The sequence below is a fragment of the Ipomoea triloba genome, chromosome 13 (assembly GCF_003576645.1).
Source record: "Ipomoea triloba cultivar NCNSP0323 chromosome 13, ASM357664v1".
Taxonomy (NCBI): Eukaryota; Viridiplantae; Streptophyta; class Magnoliopsida; order Solanales; family Convolvulaceae; genus Ipomoea; species Ipomoea triloba.
Window position 1 is genome coordinate 22119739 of NC_044928.1, and position 14372 is coordinate 22134110.

The window sequence follows — 14372 nt, forward strand, 5'->3', positions numbered from 1 at the left end:
ATATATATATATATATATATATATATATATATATATATATATATATATATATATATATATATATATATATAACTTTTTAAAGTTGGTCTGCAAGCCCGGCCGGTTAGGGTTGAAGAATTCTAGCTTGCGGATTTTTGCGAGCCGATCTGTAAAAGCTCGCAAAAATTTCAACCTGCAATGGGATAAATCATGGGCTATTAACGAACCGAATATAAACGAGCAGAGGTTGTTCGTGTTCGTTTGTTAAGGATTTTGAAGTGTTCGTATTCGTGTATGTTCGTTTGTTAAGGTTTTTGAAAATCCTATTCGTGTTCATTTGTTAAGCGTTCATTAGTGTTTGTTAACGTTCGCGAACACGTTCGTGTTCGTTAACGTTAACGAACACATTCACAAACATGTTCGCGAATGTTAATGAACATGTTCATGAATAATTAATAACCAAACACCTGCATAGATTCATGATCACAATTCGTTCGTGAACAACACGTAATCTATATTCACGAACATTATATATATATATATATATATATATATATATATATATATATATATATATATATATATATATATATATATATGTTTGTGAACATGTTCGCGAACATTATTAACGAACACTAAATGAGCTTGTTTACAAACATTATTGAACAAACACTAAACGAGTTTGTTCGCGAACATTATTAAACGAACACAAATGAGCTTGTTCACGATCTCTTAACAAATGAACTTACCACTGTTTAGACTCTGTTCGTGTATGAAGTGACCTCTAAATTTTGTTTGTTAATGTTTATTTAGCTTAATAAACGAATATAAAAGAACGCTTATCGAGCATGAACACGAGTAATTTGTCGAAAGCTCTGTTCACTAACACCGGTAGATAAATCGGCGTACATTAACACCATTAGATTAAGCCCTTAAAATGTAACTACCTTACACACCACACAACTCATTAATGAGTACTTTGTCACTCTGTGGAGTCAATCAAAAAATAAATGATGTCACAATAATACATAAAATATTTGAGGTTATTTTTCTCTTGAATATGCCAATAACTTAGCTTCTACAATCTCAGATTCCAGTTAGCAAAGTTCAGAACCCAAACACACACACACAAACACAAATAATGAAGAATCCTTTCCCAAACTGTTTAGTAGCAGTTCTGTTGCTAGCTTATTGTATCTACTTTTCCGGAGCTGTTACAAACTTAGAAAGCGATGAATTTGCTCTTCTTCAATTCATCAAAACACTCATCACTTCAGACCCAGAAAACATACTAGCCAAAAATTGGTCCACCGGCACCCCCACTTGCCAATGGACCGGCGTCGTGTGCAACGGCAAGCCGAGGGTAGCCGCCGTGCATCTCTCCGGCCTCGGCCTCTCCGGCATAATTTCGCCGAGTCTCGGAAATCTCACATTCCTCACCTCACTAGACATCAGCGACAACCACTTCACCGGCCAAATTCCAGGTGGCCTATCAAAGTTGCGCAGATTAAAAGAATTGAACTTTGGCAGCAACAATTTGGTCGGATTAGTACCATTTTGGGTTGGATCATTACCACACCTCAAAAAGCTCATTCTCTATAACAACAATTTCTCTGGGACCATTCCACCATCTCTATGCAACATCTCAATGATGGAGCAACTGGATATGGGCTCCAACATGTTACGAGGGAATATTCCACAAGAAATCGGGAATCTTTCCAAGCTGGAATCGCTGTACCTGGATAGTAACATGCTCACAGGTTCTCTACCAGACAGGATCTTTAACGTAAGCTCTTTGCGAATCCTTAATCTCAAGGGTAATGGCCTGTCTGGGAGACTGCCATCAGATATGTGCAATAATCATGCTACCAATCTTCAAGAATTATATCTCTATGAAAATGAGTTCGACGGCCAGATTCCATCGTCTATATGCAATTGTAAGGAGATCAAACTTCTAGCCTTGTATTCCAACAAGTTTAATGGCAGTATCCCAAAAGTAATTGGCCGTTTCACCATGCTCCACTCCTTATATCTCTCAGTAAACAACTTCAGGGCCGGTACGGTATTGCCTAGCTTTCTTATTTATCTACTTTTCAATTCATTAGTATTTTCGTTTAATAAATTATATTATTTGATCATATTTTCTTTTTTAGCTTAATAAATAATAATAGTGAAAGAATCATTGAAGTTAGGCAAAAACTCCTATGAGCTATCTCAAATCTTCATATGTTAGATGAGTCGAGTTTCTCATTAAAGTATTACATCTTTTACTTGTTAATACCTGAATATTACATTTCGCTTCCATTTGAAAACCAGAAAATGACATCCTAAAGTCATTTTTCAGATTTTTCTATGTTGGTTATCATAGAAAAATAAAGCCATCAATGAAAAATACTCATTTTGATTAATGAAAAAATGACTCACTTTGATTAAATAAAAAAAAATCTTACTATTTACTCAAAAGTCATTTTCAAATATCTTTCTCATGCTCAGTTTTCACTTTCTTTCTCTCTAGAGTGGTGTCAATTGCCAAATTGGCAATCATTATACCATAGACCATGGTCCATCTTGTAAGATGGATCACTAAACTAAGGTACATTTTTAATATACTAAAAGTACATTTTAAATACATTAAAGATTTATTTTTTAAAGATACATTATTTGAGTATTAAATGTACATTATTTGGTATACTACCAAATATTGTACCTTCAATAATACTCAAATAATTTATATTCAATTCAATATAATAAAAATGAGCATTTATTTACCGTGCACATTGCAACGTGGACCATTATCCACAGTATAATTTGGTGGGTTGGCCCACCATCTGTTTAGTTACTATTTAAATTGAGTTGTGCTAACCCAGTTAAAATATGGCTCAGGTTCAGTTATTATGCCATGGACCCGGGTGTATATTCACAATTGCATAACTCTATGTTCATAATTTCATAACTTAATGTTCACAATTTCATAGCTCTATGTTCACAATTTTATAACTCTATGTTCACAATTTCATAACTCTATGTTCAACATTATCAAAACTTTATATTCAACAGTATAACACAATTTTTGAATCTATATAACAAAATTGTAAATATATAGTTTAAAAAGTTGTGAATATTGAATAATGTAATTTTATATATTGAGATCTAAAATTGTGAATATAGAGTTCTAAAATTGTAAACATAAAGTTCTAAATTTATGGACATAGACCTAGGTCCATAGCATAATTTGCCGCTCAGGTTGGACTAGGCCAAACCATAAAAATCTTGCCAGCTTGGCCCATAGCCCAACAAAACTAAAGTTTTTATTAATTTTCTTTAGTTTAGAGTTATTATGTATATCAATATCTGATTGAATATAAATTGGGTTGGGCGTTTTCAAAAAATAAATTGGGTTGGGCTAGGCCGAACAACAAAAATTTTAACCCGACCCATAATTCAATTTTATTATTATTTTTTAAAATCAAGTTTATTTTTCTTCAATTTTTTTAGTATATAGTTATTGCATTTATCATTGCCAAATTAAATATGGGCCAGACCAAGTGAAGCTAAACAATAACAAGTCTTTGCCTGGCCCAACGCTCAAAAATAGTTTTAAAAAGTAAGTTTTTTTCTTCAATTTTATTAGTTTAGAGTAATTATTATATTTAACATTTTATGTATTTATTTTATTATAATAATTGCAAGTTAAAAGTTACTCCATATTTATTTACATGTTTTTATTATTGTAACTAGGGGTGGGAACTTCGGGATTCGGTACGGTTATTTTCGATATCGGTATTTCGGTATTACAAAAAATGATACCATTCTGTTTTACAATAAAGTTCGGTTCGGTTTCGGTTCGAAATTATTTCGGCTCGGGATTCGGTTCGGTTTAGGATGTTCAATTTTCAACATTTACTAATTTTCCAAACAACACACTGCCAAACAATACATATTCGCATAATCCAAAGTCTAAAATATAAATATTACATAAAAACAAAACAATTCAAACACAAAATTAACATAGCAATCCAAATTGTAAAGTAATATCTTGTTCATCCATCATCCCCTCATCACGGATCAATATTAATTATTATTATTTATTATATATATTTAAAAACAGAACGGTTTTCGGTTCGGTTCGGAAAAAAAAAAAAAACGAACCATTCAGTTTCTCTATATTAAGTACCGTTCAGTTCTTTTGGTTTATACCGAACCACTTCGGTACGGTTCGGTTTGGTTCGGTTCGGTTTTACCGAACCGAAGTGCCCACCCCTAATTGTAACTTATAACTTTATTATGTTAATATAAGTAATAATTAGATAGCATCATAATTAAAACAATTAATATTTATAATAAATACTTTTGTAATAGATTTCTGTTATTTTTTTCGAAAATGAAGCAAACAAAAAAGTAAAAACTTTCTTACTTTAAGCCAAACAAGAAAAATGATTGTTTTATGATCTTGAACTAAACACTAAAGAATGAAAAGTTTTTCAGAAAATAACTCATTTTTAAAAAATATTTTAATTTTTTATTGTTTGACTGAAGGTCAGAAAGCTTTATAGTTTTCTCTTTGGCTGAAAGTTAAAAAATTATACTTCGTATTTTTTTATGTTTGGTTGATTTTCTTGAAAATGAACTTATTATTTGTTATGATGATGATAATGATGATATGATGATGATGAGGAGGAGGAGGAGGAGTACAGGTGGTGTGCGTGGTAATAATAATAATCCGAAAACTAACTTGAAGAGTGATGAGAAAGAAGAGCGAGAGATGAAAAAATAAAACTTTTAAAAATGTTTTTAACTAAATATCAAGAAAGGCATTTTTTGTCAAATTGACATTTTCTATTAACTTTAATTAAAATTTTCTTTACCAAAACAAAGAAAAATATGAAAAGTTAGAAAACATTATAAAACTTTTAATTAACTACATACAAGCAGTTGTTTTTACAATAAAAGAGTCAATGAATATTTAGTTTAAATTTCATAAACATTCATCCATTAATGAAGAATATCCCAAATTATATCTAATTAGTTTAAACTTTAATTTATGAGTCATTGTCATTTTTGGTTTTACTGTTATTGGGGCATTGTCAATTTTAGTCCACTTCATTGATTTTTGCCACATTGTGGCCAGTCTTATTTAATCATTGCCACTTTTAGTCCACCGTTAAAATTATAGTCAAATGGATGTCCTAAACAGGAGTATTTTCATCTTTTCATGCTTTGGTCATCTTCTTACCCTTTGCAGTGGTTTTCCTTACACATCTGTAGTCGTTCCTTTCTCATTTCTCCTTTACCCTTTTGCAGTCGTCCAAAATAGGAGACGCTGCATAGAAAGATTTAGGTCTCCATTGGATGAAAATGTGTACGAAAACCACTACAAAGAGTAAAAGAGATGACCAAAGCATGAAAATATGAAAATACCCCTATTTTGGACGGCTATTTGACGGAAATTTTAACGGTGGACTAAAAGTGGCAAAGACTAAATAAGACTGACTGCAATGTGACAAAAATTAATGAAGTGGATTAAAATTGGCAATGCCCCAATAACAGTAAGACCAAAAATGACAATGACTCTTAATTTATATATTATCATACAACTCGATCATCAAATGTTTATGATGAATTTTGGTTTAATTCGTTAGGTACACTTCCAGCAGAGATAGGTAATCTCACACAATTGAAGACACTTGGACTAGCAAGTATCAGTTTAACAGGGCAGATTCCTAGTTTTCTCTTCAACATTTCCTCTTTGAAGCGACTAGATCTCAATAACAATAGTCTTTCTGGAAACTTGCCTGTAGACTTAAGTTATAATCTGCATGGCCTTGAGGAATTATACATTGGTAGCAATCAACTTGTGGGGCCCATCCCAACCAAGATATATAGATTAACTAACCTTCAGAAATTGGAAGTGTCAAAAAATCAACTCACGGGTAGCCTGCCCAGGGAATTCGGAAACCTCACATTTCTAAAGTTTCTAGACATCAACGCTAACAACTTGACAGGTACTTATATTATTATTGTTTGCAATTACTTAATTGAGTAAATTGCACTTTTGGTCCTATGACTATAGGGGTTCTGTTAATTACGACACTCGACTTTAAAAATTAACAATTTAGTCCATTAACTATGCTTTTTTTAACACATTTGGTCCTTCCGGCCAAATCACCGGTCAAATTTGGCCGAAAAATTATAACCCTATTTTAATTATTTATAAGTGAGGGCAAAACGGTCTTTTTACGATGACTTCTTCTTCCTTGCACTTGCTCGCCGGCAACTCTGTGATTGCATCATCGAAATCATCAGAGACTAAATACAATGATTCCTAGAATAGTAAATTCATATTGTTGTAGTTTTTTTCCTCATCACATGATTGAGATTTATCAAAAAGCACATCCAAAAACAAAATCGCATAAGGAACTAAAGAAAACAGATAATGATTCCGCGGCGGTATTGAAGAAAACAGATAATGATTATTGCATAAGGAACTAAAGAAAAGTATTGTTTCAGTATTCAATCCCTACCTTGAGTACCTTAAATTTTATTTTTGTATAATATATAAATTGTATTACGGACTTAAATTTTATTTTTGTATAATATATAAATTGTATTACGGACCCATGGACCTCTGTCTTCACGCATATAAATTGTATTACGGACCCATGGACCTCTGTCTTCACGCGGCGGCGAAGATCGCATAAGGAACTAAACAAAATCGCATAAGGAACAAAATCATCGCATAAGGAACTAAACAAAATCGCATAAGGAACAAAATCACGAGGCCGATGCTTCATGCGGCGGCGACGTCGTCATCACATGCCGGCCCCATGGACCTCTGTCTTCTCCTCCGACGACCTCTATTCCTTCCGGCAGGGCAGAGCATCGATAGCAATGGTGGCAGCTAGAGCAATGGCGAAGCTCCGGCGTGAGGCGGTGGTTCGACGAAGCGTGAGTTTTTGGTTCAGATCTGATAGTCCAGTGAGTTGTTTTCTNCGGCGGCGAAGATCGCATAAGGAACTAAACAAAATCGCATAAGGAACAAAATCACGAGGCCGATGCTTCATGCGGCGGCGACGTCGTCATCACATGCCGGCCCCATGGACCTCTGTCTTCTCCTCCGACGACCTCTATTCCTTCCGGCAGGGCAGAGCATCGATAGCAATGGTGGCAGCTAGAGCAATGGCGAAGCTCCGGCGTGAGGCGGTGGTTCGACGAAGCGTGAGTTTTTGGTTCAGATCTGATAGTCCAGTGAGTTGTTTTCTGTTCGACGAAGTAGATCTAACAGTCCAGTGATTTGCTAGAACTTTGAATCGGGATTTTCTATCACTATGGTGCATCAATGGTTTTGGTTCAGATCTGTGTCTCTTTGACGATTGTTTCTGGATTGAGTGAATTTGTAGCTCACTCACAATCGACATCCAATTGAGATGAGTCTCCAGCTGGGTCAGATGAGGAAGGAGAGCCGAATGCGGTGCTGGTGGGAAGCTCCAATTGCCATGAACGGGACGGTGGCGGCGACATTTCCGGCGACACAATGGAGAAGAAGAGCTAGGCTGGTGAAAATACCAAAATGCCCCCATTTTTAAGCAAATTAAAATGAATTACAACTTTCTGGCCAAATTTAACCGGTGATTTGGCCGGAAGGACCAAATGTGTTAGAAAAAGCATAGTTAATGGACTAAATTGTTAGTTTTTAAAGTCAAGTGTTACAATTAACAGGACCCCTATAGTCATAGGACCAAAAGTGCTATTTACTCTTACTTATTTATAATACCCCATTCCCGCCAACTACTATACACTACTTTATAACAAATCATGAGTATTTAAAAAAAAAAAATTATACTCAATTTCCATTATTTTGAATGGAAAGTCTAATGTTAGACCTTATCAGAGCAAAGAATATTTTTTAAAAAAATTCACATTTTGGTTTCATGACTTAATAACACTCCTAACTATGGTCATTAACTTTTAAAATTATCAATTTAGTTGCATGGCTTTTATTGTATTAGTCCTTTTAGCATTACCTAAGAAATCCCCTAGTAGTCCTTTTAGCATTACCTAAGAAATCCCCTAGTAGTCCTTTTAGCATATCACGCATCAATCCATCTAGCCGGTCATTGTCTCCATCATTTCCAACATTATCTTCGTTACTTTGATCTTTCTCTACATCTAATCCAATATCACATGTACTCACACTAAGAGGTACAGTTTCACCATATATACCATATCCACCGGTCATATCCTTCCTTAAAACCCCGACATATCAAATGACTCTTAATTTGTTCAGAACCACGGCTCTGATACCAAATTAAAGCATGTGCTCCATCTCAACTAAAAGCCTAAGCTGATAGTTGGACTGCACATACTACATTTACGCTCACACGCCCCCTCAACGTGTGCGGTGGATTCCAACCAAGCAACACGTGGAAGTCTCTTTTTGGGTGACGCGGAGATTTGAACTCATGACCTTTGCATGGCTCTGATACCAAATTAAAGCATGTGCTCCATCTCAACTAAAAGCCTAAGCTGATAGTTGGACTGCACATACTACATTTACGCTCACATCTTGAACTCCATGAACATATTCAAGTGTATTGCGTTTGTTATACATCAAACTCCGCTCCATATCCCCTATTATCACACAACATTTAGGATATGATAAATGAGTAAGTTTGTTTGAGCTTTAACTTAAAGACTCAAGTTCAAGCTTTAACTAATAATTTAAAATTTAAAATATTACCTAAAACTAATTAAATATTTTACTGCCTAAAACTAACTAAATAATTTAAAATTTAAAATACTATCTGATACAGCAAAATACGGAACAGAATACTCGTATTTATACTTGATTGGGTACAAGGAAGAATACCCTAAGCGAGACCGAGCTACGTGACAGTGGGTCAGAGGTTCTCAGTCTCTTTAGCTACTATCTTGGAAGAAATCGCCAAAAGTCCTCCCCTACTGCATTAAATGCGCCTTTTATAGTGGCTCCAACAACGATTCTGGTCTGGCGGCATGTAAAACGTGTGGCGGTCATGCACTGGTCACTCTGTTTCGAACCTCCGCAAAGGCCCTTACCACAGCCCGGAGTGCAAGGACACCCGGCCTAGTCAGATCGGGAGGAGGATTCAGAGGGTCTGGTTAACCCTTAGTCTGGGCACACAGCCCGGGAGGTCGGATACGTAGACCGGGATTTCATCCTTATCACTACCTAAAACTAATTAAATATTTTACTACCTAAAACTAACTAAATAATTTAAAATGTAATGTATTATTGACCAATTTATCACACAATGATAAGTTATACATAATACACAATTAATTATATTATCTTTTCAAAAAATTTCTCATAATAGTTAAAATATTATGTAATTTTTTATTTACTTATATACTTTAATTTGATATTTATAAAATTATTTTTTGTTTATTGATAATTATATTTTTTTTTAATAATTTTTTAACACATAATACACAATACACAATTTTTTTATACATATACGTAACACATAATACACAATAAACAAGAAAATTTATAAAATGTATTATTAAACATTTTTAATACACAATAACAAGTGTATATATATATATATATACACACACACATAATACATAATTGTTTTTTTTATTAAACTATCACAACATCAATATCTAACAATAACACAAATAAAAGCTCCATACTTGGAAGAGGGCCTCTGGACGGCGACGGAGGGTAGCGGTGCTGGACGACGACGGAGGGCGGTGGAGACCGGCAGCGATAGGGCGTGAGGCGAGGAGTGGAGACAGAGATGAGATCCGAAAACGCAATGAAACGCGCGATGGACGATGGCGGAGGATGTGGGGAAGTCGATGGCGCCGAAGGAGTAGCGGTTGGGGAAGACGATGGAGGCAATGAGAAAACATAGTCTGATGGAGGCAGTGAGTGATGTGGATGTGGGGAAGACGAATTGATCGATCTGGTGTATAAGGAAATAACTCTAACAATCTGCGTCTGAAGTTTGGTATTTCAAACGCAAATTGTTCATATGTTAAAAAATAATAATGGACAACAATCTGCGTTCGAAGTACCAAACTTCATACGCAAATTATAAGCGCGTAAAATGATCTAAGTCCAAAGCACCTTACTTCAAACGCAGATTGTCCAATATTTTTTTTAAAAAAAAAATAGTGAACTTTTAATTACAAAAATACCACCGTGTCACTTTAAAAGTCTGGTATTTTAACATCGTACACAAATTGTCTTATTTTCATGGTCATTTTTGTATTAGTGTCCCCACCCTCCTAGTTCTTTTCTTACTTTCATTTCCAAGTTAGGCATCCACTTTGTGTATGCTCCAACTTGCGGAGGCATATGCTCCAACTTGCGGAGGCATATCAAAGGATGTAGATACAAGTCAAGCGGGAGCATGTAAAAAGATAATCTGATTAGTTAAAAGTAGTCGCTCTGTTAGATAATCTGGTTAGCAGTTGTTTTGTTTCAATTTGAACAACAATTAGTTAGAATTGTAGATTACCTAACAAACTTTCCTTTGTATATATACTCCATATACACACTATCAGAATAGTAGTAACAACTTTCTAAGTATGAATACTATAACCTTTGCAAAGATGGAAAAAGTTGTAAGATTATAGTTCCAAGTATATATGCTTTAATATATATACCTTTCTTGTGAATATACTTACGTTTAAAAGAATTAGAGTGAAATTTTATGTTTTATAGCACTGAGGACAATCCACATTATTGTTTGAAACTGGATGGTAAAATGTAAATAAAAGACTGATTTAGACATTTATTGTATGATATGAACCAATCCCAAGCTAATGTATTTCCTTTTGTTGCAGGTGGATTACCTGCCGAATTGGGCAGACTAAAGCTGGAGGTAATTGGACTCAATGAAAACAGTTTATCTAGCTTCATCCCGTTTGAAATATTCAACATATCAACACTGAAGTCCATAGACTTGACACTCAATCATTTCTCAGGACATCTTCCCTCAAGTTTTGGCCTATGGCTTCCCAATCTTGAAGAGTTGTATTTAGGCGACAACCAGTTAAAAGGGTTCATCCCTAGCTCCATCTCAAATGCTTCAAAGTTGAGTACAATATCCATTACCAGTAACAATTTCACAGGCTCACTACCAAATCTTAGCAATTTGAGACAGTTACGGAGGCTTATAGCAGCAGGAAATAATATAACGGGAAATTTGAAGTTTCTCTCATCTTTAGCAAATTGTAGATACTTGGAGTTAATAGAAGTGTCATTAAACCAGTTTAATGGCGTCTTGCCAAATTCTTTAGGGAATCTCTCAACTTCACTTAAGCGGTTCACTGCTTTTGGGTGCGGAATTAGGGGAGTCATTCCAACTAGTATTGGAAACTTGACAGGCTTGACAGAGATATCCTTGGATAGCAACCAGTTGACAGGCTTTATCCCATCCACCCTTGGGAAATTAGTCCATCTTGAACGCATTTATTTGGAGTATAATAGGTTGCAAGGACATATTCGTACTCATCTTTGCAAATTAAGCATCTTAGGAGACATTTATGTTTCTCACAATATGCTCAGTGGACCGATACCAACATGTTTTGGAGACTCAAAATCACTAAGAAGGCTTTATTTGGATTCCAACAACTTCAACTCTACAATTCCTTTAAAACTTTTTCAGCTTGGTGATCTTGTGGCTCTAAACCTCTCCTCAAACTCCTTCACTGGCAATCTACCATCACTGGTTAAAAACCTGAAGCAAGCTACCGATCTTGACTTATCAAGCAATAAGCTTTCGGGTCATATCCCGAGCTCAATAGGCAAAGCACAATCACTGGCTTACCTTTCCTTGGCAGACAATAAATTTGAAGGTCCTATCCCTCTGTCTATGCCCAACTTGATAGGCTTAGAGCACCTGGATCTGTCTTCTAATAATCTGTCGGGTACAATCCCAAAGTCACTACAGGATCTCAAACATCTCCAGTTCTTGAATGTGTCTTTCAATAAGCTAGAAGGTGAAATTCCAAGTGGTGGGTGTTTCTCAAACTTCACGCCTCAATCGTTTCTGCACAACCAAGCACTCTGCGGTCCAGCATGGCTACATGTCCTGCCATGCCCTACCAACCATCATAAGCCATCTTTGGTAAAGTATATTCTGCCACAGTTAATAGTAGCAATGCTTGTGGTAGTGATTGTTATTTTGTGGATGCGATCACGAAACCGAAACCAAACCATGGAGCAAGATGCAGCAGAAACTACAATTCTTCCACCTGAAGCATTTTTTAGGAAGGTATCATACTATGAACTTGTGCAAGACACAGATTCCTTTAGCGAAGCTAATCTTCTTGGCGTAGGAGGTTTCGGTTCAGTATATAGAGGGGCGCTCAATGATGGCACCAATGTAGCAGTGAAGGTTTTCAACTTGCAAGTAGAAGGATCAATGAGGAGCTTTTATGCTGAATGTAAAATATTGGGCAGTGTTCGCCATAGAAACCTCACAAAAATCATCAGTTGTTGCTGCAATGCTAATTTCAAAGCATTAGTTCTCGAGTACATGCCTAATGGAAGTCTGGAGAAGTGGTTGCATTCTCATGAATACTATCTAGATATCCTACAAAGATTGAACATAGCAATTGATGTTGCATTGGCATTAGAGTATCTCCATTACGGTTATTCAACATCTATCGTGCATTGCGATCTAAAGCCAAGTAATATTCTGTTGGACGAAGACATGGTTGCACATGTTTCTGATTTTGGCATTGCGAAGCTCTTTGAGGGATCTGAGTCAATGGCTCAAACTAAGACATTAGCCACACTTGGATATATGTCACCAGGTTAGGCCTAACTATTGCTTAAATTTAATATTTTTGAGTTTTTAATGGATCTCATCCACATTCAAATTACATTTAAAATTATTATTTTATAGTAGTTAAAAATACTATACTACTATATATCTTTATCGTTGAAAATAAAAAAAATACCATTTTTTCTACTGATATGACATGTTTAACCTTTACCATCCAATGCTGATAAACCATAAATAATTAACTAATTTACTACTTCCAACCACCCTTGATTGGATATTAATTTGGTCTTATATATGCGTTACACTTAATTGATATACTTAATTTAAATTTTGATTATTTTTATAGAGTACGGGATGGACGGAATAGTATCAAAAAGTGGTGACGTGTACAGTTATGGCATTACACTATTGGAAATGTTCACTAGGAAGAAGCCCACCGACGAAATATTTGAGGGAGAAATGAACTTGAAGCTTATGGTAAGCCGGTGTATAGAGCGCAACTCAATCATGGAAGTTGTTGATAGCAACATGATCAGGGAAGGAGATGAGTATTTTGCTATAAAGGCAGAGTGTGTGTTGTCAATCTGTGGCTTAGCAATGGCTTGCTTGAGAGATTCTCCCCAACAAAGGATCAACACGAGGGAAATTGTGGGTACATTGCAACAACTTAGGACTTCTTACTTAGCAAAAGTTAGAAGTTTACCAGAGAAATCGAGAAATCTTCCGATGTTGCGATCATTCACCACAGGAAAATCGCCGTGAAATATCGCGCGCAGAGACAAATGGAAGCTGAGATGGTAATAAGTATTAGTTACCGTACATGTATTATAAAGCATAAGTTTTTTTTTTAAATTTAGTTTTGTGCATTTTAATAGTAAAATAATTAATTAAAGACAACCAAAACAAGACAACTATTGTTTACCGTCATCCAACTGAACTCTAATTTTATTTTATTTATATATATATTTTTAAATATTCATGATTCTTTATGACTACCCATTTGGAATGGTAACTAAGATGCTATCACAGTATATGGTAGTTGACTTTTTATTTATATTTGATAGAGAATAGTTTTTGAGTACACCTCCCTCTACGTACCGTTTACCTGCTCGATATTTGGTCAATTCACCAAAAGGGGTCAATCCCGACCTTGACCGACCACGAGCCTGGTATCCCCAACCTTACTACGACGGCCGATCTAAAGCATTGTTACCGTAGCGATTCATTACCTGGGGACCAACCCTGACTTGTTTAGATCGGGACGATCGTCTCTAGGGCTGACAAAGCAGGCCGGCCCGCCCCACCGCAGGCTAAGAACCTGTAACCCTAACTTTCCCCACGCGTGTCGGCCTACGGGCTAACACTTTTTTTTTTCCTAAAAATATTTAAAAACTTTTGTCCAACAAATCAACCTCATCAGCTCCCAATTCCTTGGATTTTTAAAAGCAAAGGCATGTGAGACAAATTTAATATTCCTTTTTGAAAAGATGTGTTGCACTTTGGCTTTGTCTTCATTAAAGATTCTTTACTTTTGCAATGATCAAAGCATCGGCATCTTTAGGACTATTTGCTATATATATATATATATATATATATATATATATATAT

The 14372-nt window shown here is 35.4% G+C and overlaps 1 protein-coding gene and 1 non-coding gene across 3 annotated transcripts; one reads left to right on the top strand and one right to left on the bottom strand.

Annotated features, from left to right (window-relative positions):
* Positions 1-1070: 1070 nt before the first annotated feature.
* Positions 1071-13685, top strand: LOC116001777 (probable LRR receptor-like serine/threonine-protein kinase At3g47570). 2 transcript variants are annotated; one of them, XM_031241714.1, is made up of 4 exons: positions 1071-2036; positions 5619-5981; positions 10816-12792; positions 13111-13685. In XM_031241714.1, exons 1-4 carry the CDS (start codon positions 1121-1123, stop codon positions 13524-13526), a joined length of 3672 nt encoding a protein of 1223 aa, XP_031097574.1. In that variant the 5' UTR covers positions 1071-1120; the 3' UTR covers positions 13527-13685. The 2 variants fall into 2 exon arrangements, with proteins under 2 accessions (XP_031097574.1, XP_031097576.1); XM_031241716.1 differs by lacking the exon at positions 5619-5981.
* LOC116003215 lies at positions 6274-6351 on the bottom strand. Its single transcript, XR_004094647.1, has one exon. It is a non-coding gene; the product is annotated as a small nucleolar RNA Z199 (small nucleolar RNA).
* Positions 13686-14372: the final 687 nt, after the last annotated feature.